General features: G+C 39.5%; 1 protein-coding gene across 6 annotated transcripts; it reads left to right on the top strand.

Annotated features, from left to right (window-relative positions):
• Positions 1-206: 206 nt before the first annotated feature.
• LOC107859266 lies at positions 207-3,816 on the top strand. Of its 6 annotated transcripts, none has more exons than XM_016704211.2 (4): positions 207-362; positions 1,164-2,321; positions 2,405-3,394; positions 3,488-3,816. In XM_016704211.2, exons 2-4 carry the CDS (start codon positions 1,272-1,274, stop codon positions 3,527-3,529), a joined length of 2,082 nt encoding a protein of 693 aa, XP_016559697.1. In that variant the 5' UTR covers positions 207-362; positions 1,164-1,271; the 3' UTR covers positions 3,530-3,816. The 6 variants fall into 6 exon arrangements, with proteins under 6 accessions (XP_016559697.1, XP_016559699.1, XP_016559701.1 ...); XM_016704213.2 differs by having other exon boundaries at positions 211-362; positions 1,233-2,321; XM_016704215.2 differs by having other exon boundaries at positions 215-362; positions 1,237-2,321.
• The last annotated feature ends 1,083 nt before the right edge of the window (positions 3,817-4,899 follow it).

The following is a 4,899-nucleotide window of genomic DNA, read 5'->3' as shown; positions in this document are numbered from 1 at the left end:
AATACTATTAAAATAACTTTAATTTAAGTAATTTTATAAAGTATAAAGCCATTATTTATTTTTTAAAGGACGATACATAAAATTAGTAGAGGGGAGTTAAAAAATCGAGGCAATATCGCTTTGGACCCCACGCACCCCCACCCCACACCCCACTCCCCGTTGGTCCTCCACCCCATCCACTCTACAAACTACTACTACAGTCATCACTAGAAAAGCAAAAAGCAGCGAAGAAGCAAAGGCTGACCTTTCTTCTCTCTCCAATTTGTGTCCCTTTTATCACTCCATAACTGGCGCCATCATTCAAGGACACATTTCACTCAACTCTCTCACTCCTTAATTCCCCCCAACCTTTCAACCTCAAGGTATCAACCATTAACATTGTCTTCTTGGCTCTTCTTTTTCTTGAGTTTTTTTTGGTGAAGTTTTCATATTTTTCCAAGTCTCTATAGGTATGAACTCATTTTCTTGATTATTTATCTTTTCTGTTTGATGCATTGTATTCAAGTTCGTTACTTGTTTGTCCTATTGGTTCTTGGAAAATGGAATAATGGTAGTATTTATAGATTCTTTGCTTTTTTATTTTTATTTATTTTTGTTTCATAGTGGCTAAAGAAGATATCGGAAACAATCTCACTACCTCACCTCCTCCGAGCATGTACATTTTATTCTTCCCAGAGCCCATTTTCGGGAATATAGTGGATATGTTGTTGTAGTAGTGGCTAAAGAAGATGTTAAAGTTGTGGGTTTGCTCTTATCTGGAATGGATAATTAATGCTAGATTTTATCCTGTAGTTGGTTATGGTTCTGTTGTATCTTATTTTTGGAGTATTAATTTGGAAATTAACAAGGAAATGACACTTTCAAGTGTTCTTGTTTTAGGAATTCTCTCTTTTTCTCACTTATCTTGATTTAATTGTTAATTAGCAGCTCCTCTTCTTTGTTTCCTTGTATAATTATCCTGTGAATTGCCAAGAGAAATAGCATGCTGTCTCTGAGTTCTATTTTCTTTTTCTTTGAGGGTGTGGGGTTGGGTTGGCAATAAAGAAATACATTCTTTATCTTTTCTCTTTGTTAAAAGACAGAAGCTCCCTTTCTCACGGACTCCAATGGGGCCATGTCCTTACACCAGTATTTTCAGCTTTCTTGATTTCTTTTTCTTGTAGTGATTGTTTGAAGATTTGGAAGGCATATATGCGATTGCTGATTGCTGATTGCTGATTTTGTTTTGGAAGGAAGGGAATAGAAAATTTGTTACCAGCACAGGGGGAAATATGGCGAAAAAGCAGCTGGATTTCAATGCACCACTTCTATCTGTGAGGAAAATACCATCATCTTTAGCTTCCAGTGAGAGAGCAAATAAAAAGATTGTAGATAAGATACCACCAAATAGACTACAATCACTACCTGTCAAAAAATCAGATTGGGAGTTGAGTGCGGTGACTAAACCAGCAGCTGTTCCATTTGTGTGGGAACAGATCCCTGGAAGACCAAAAGATGACAACGAAGTCCGAACTAATCTTCGTGTGGAGCGCGCAAGTAGTCCTAGGTTGCCCCCAGGAAGATTGCCAGAGACTGTTCGGTTCTATTCGGGTGAAAGGCCTCGTACTCATAACATTTACAGGTCTCCAGCTGAAGGACTGCCTTGGATGGATCATGCAGCTTTACTGGATAGCCTGGTGGAAAGTATGTATTCAAGAGGAGATAGAGAAAATGAGGATGATGCCTATTCTGATGCTCTTGAAACAATGTCACCTACCGAATCCTTGTCCTTGAACTGCAGTGTCAGTGGTTTGAGCGGACATCAAAGTTCAGATTTGCAACCATCCGGAACCTTTTCAATTGACTCCCAAACTCGAGACTTTATGATGAGTCGATTCTTGCCTGCAGCAAAAGCTGCTGTCTTGGAGACGCCTCAATATGTTCATAAAAAACCAGTCTCTGCTGAACAACCGATGCCAGTCAAAAAGCTAGTCCCCGTGGAACGAAAGCCTGTGGTTAAACCATTGGAATCTTACCCTGTCTCACCTTATAGCAGCTATCCAGCAGATGTAGGAAGTGAAACTGAAGATGATGTGTCTGAGAATCCGCACAAAAAGCCAAGTAAAGGGTGGAAATTTTTCCCTCGGATTTGTGTGAAGAATTCATTGTGCCTATTAAATCCACTGCCAGGACTGAAAGTGAAGACTCGTGCTCCCACACCCTCAGCTCAATCAGTAAAAAGAGTTCCAGGAATGAAGCCAAAGATGGCACAGAGTCCCACATCTTATGCTCATGAAGTCAAGAAACTAAGTAGAAAAGCTTATAGTGGGCCTATTGAGAAGGTAAGAATCATAGTCACTATTTCTTTTTCTGTCCTAAGATTAATAAGATTTATATCTGTTTCTAATGATCTGGTTCTTTGCAGAATGCTTGTGATAACATAAATAAGCAAAGATTTCATTCTGGAGTACTGTCTCGCGAGCTGTACAAACCTGATAATAGGAGTTTGTCGGGGCAGCTGACTAACCCTAGCGATTCATGTAAGCTTGTTGGAATCTCTCCTGGCAGGCGTTCAAGAAGTGGAGCTATATCTCCCTACCGAAATGTAGCACCCCCATCTCCATTCAATGAGGGTACACGGTTTCTTGGTGTGCCAAAGGAAATGGAGAGTCTTTGGGCTAGTCGCTTTGATTCATTCCGCAAAGGTTGTTACACTGTCAAGGACAAAGCACCACAACGGATGGTCACAGGAAGGTTTTTTGATTCACCAAGTGAAATAGTTGAGAAAACCTTGTATGTAGATTCTGTAGATAATGTGCCACTTTCAGCCCCTAATACTGCTTCTTCTAAACCTAAGGGATTAGTGAACTCCTTGGATAAGAATATGAGAACTCCGCTTGAAAACAGTAAAGTGTCTGAAAAATTGGCTGCCGTGGCTCCTACTAAAGGTGCCAAGCAATTGGATGTTTCAGAGAAAGATGGCAAACAGATTGCTGAAAAGAAGTCTTTCCTTGATTTGATGGAAGCTTCTCCCATGTCCATATCAAGACACAAAGGCCCTGCTGATCAAGAGTCTTTGAAACCAAAGCAAAATCTTGATACAGTACCCGGAGCCTTAGAATCTTCAAAAGTGCATCCTTGTGGAAATTTAGGTACAGAAAACGAAGATAACCCAAATTTAAATGACCCAAAAGATTCTAACCTTACCTCCTTGGAATCTACTTTACCACCACCATTACCTAAATCTCCCTCCGAGTCTTGGCTTTGGCGCACGCTGCCTTCCATTCCTTTGAAAACCCCATTCTTGAGTTTTAACTCTAAGAAGCAGCATCAGAAGCCCCACACTGATGATACCAAGTGGGAGACTATCGTGAAAACTTCTAATTTGCACAAGGATCATGTCCGTTACTCTGAGGTAACCTCCTTTCCATCTTTCTAGTTCTTTGGAGCAGACTTTGATGTTTGAGAAAGTGAAATTATTTACTTGTGCTCCATTTTGTTTGAACAGGAACTATATACTCTTGATTCTTGTCAGCAGAGCAAACCTTGAAGATGGATCATGCATTGATATGAAGCATCTTGTTTCTATTGGTATAGCTTCAATGATATCATGAAACTTTATATCATTCCTTCTGGAGTCTCTGTCACCATTTTAGTCTAGGTATACGAGGAATTCTTTTTCCTATTCCACTTCAAAAGAATACTTGGTTTTGAGAGTGATGATTGTTGTAATTTTCAATTGACATAGTAGTGGGCATGAGCATTGCTGAGTTTTTTTTTGTGTTAAAACCAGCCCTTGCCTTGATATATGAATGAATGAAATTTGATTCTATATGAGATATTCTGGCATAGTATTGCTTTTTATAATGTAGCCTTGAGCGTGAAGTAATTATCTTTAGCTTTTCTGGCAATATTTGATTCAATTCTTCCTCTTCTCACTCATCTTTTGCTCCATCAAATGAGCTAGCTCACGGATATTTAACAGGGAGAGTATCAGGTTTACATCTGCATTTTGACTATAAAAGGCTCGGTAGTAATCCGGTCTTTTATCTGAAACAGGCTCGAGTAATAGAGTTGCACCATATTTGGGGTTCACAATCAAGGTCTTGGAGACGAATTCAGGATTTTAGAGTCTGGGTGTCGGTGAAATTGAGTTTGCATACATTTTGTTTAAGATATTCATCAATCTATATGATCCATACTGAAAGCAACGCGCGCAATTGAGCTTGAGCCTACAGTCAATAGCCTAAATCTCCCTCCATTGCCTGGAGAAAAGCACAAGCTCATTGCCTACCAGAATATAAGTCTATTTATGCAATCTGAGAGATCTAGAATTGAACCCTTATGAGCTATGTGAGTTAAAAAGGAAGGGGAACTGTTGGGGCCTAACATGAGCCTAGGCACAGCCCTCAAACCTATGCCAGCCTAGGTGAGCTTGGATTTTAATTCAAGCCCAATTCCATTGGGCACTTAAAATCTATGTCGCTCGGACTCTCCAAAAATGTCATCGGGTGCGTGTCGGATCCTTAAAAAATAGAGCATTTTTTGGAGGATTCAAGTAACTTAGCTTAAAACACTCAAATTCCTAATTCTTCTCATCATTTCCTTGAATTTCAAGAAACTCAAATATAGTGAGCTATCTTACAGAAACTCAAACATTCTATTCATGACTTTATTAATACTTAGTTCAAGACTTTATCAAGATTAATTTTGTTCTTGAGTTTACCCTTCAACTTTATCCAATTCACCCCTCTGCCTCTAATAGTCAACATAATCAGGGTAGGACTCATGACCATTACTCAGTTGGGCTGGGTGAGAACTTGTTTTTCTCTTTTACCACTCTTCTCTTGTATACTGTCCAGCCCAATAACACTGATACCTGCTTGTCAGTCTGCTGCAAAATGGTGTATTACATCTTCT

This window comes from Capsicum annuum, chromosome 2 (assembly GCF_002878395.1).
Source record: "Capsicum annuum cultivar UCD-10X-F1 chromosome 2, UCD10Xv1.1, whole genome shotgun sequence".
NCBI lineage: Eukaryota > Viridiplantae > Streptophyta > Magnoliopsida > Solanales > Solanaceae > Capsicum > Capsicum annuum.
The sequence above is the reverse complement of the archived record's forward strand: the minus strand, read 5'-3'. Positions and strand labels throughout refer to the sequence as shown.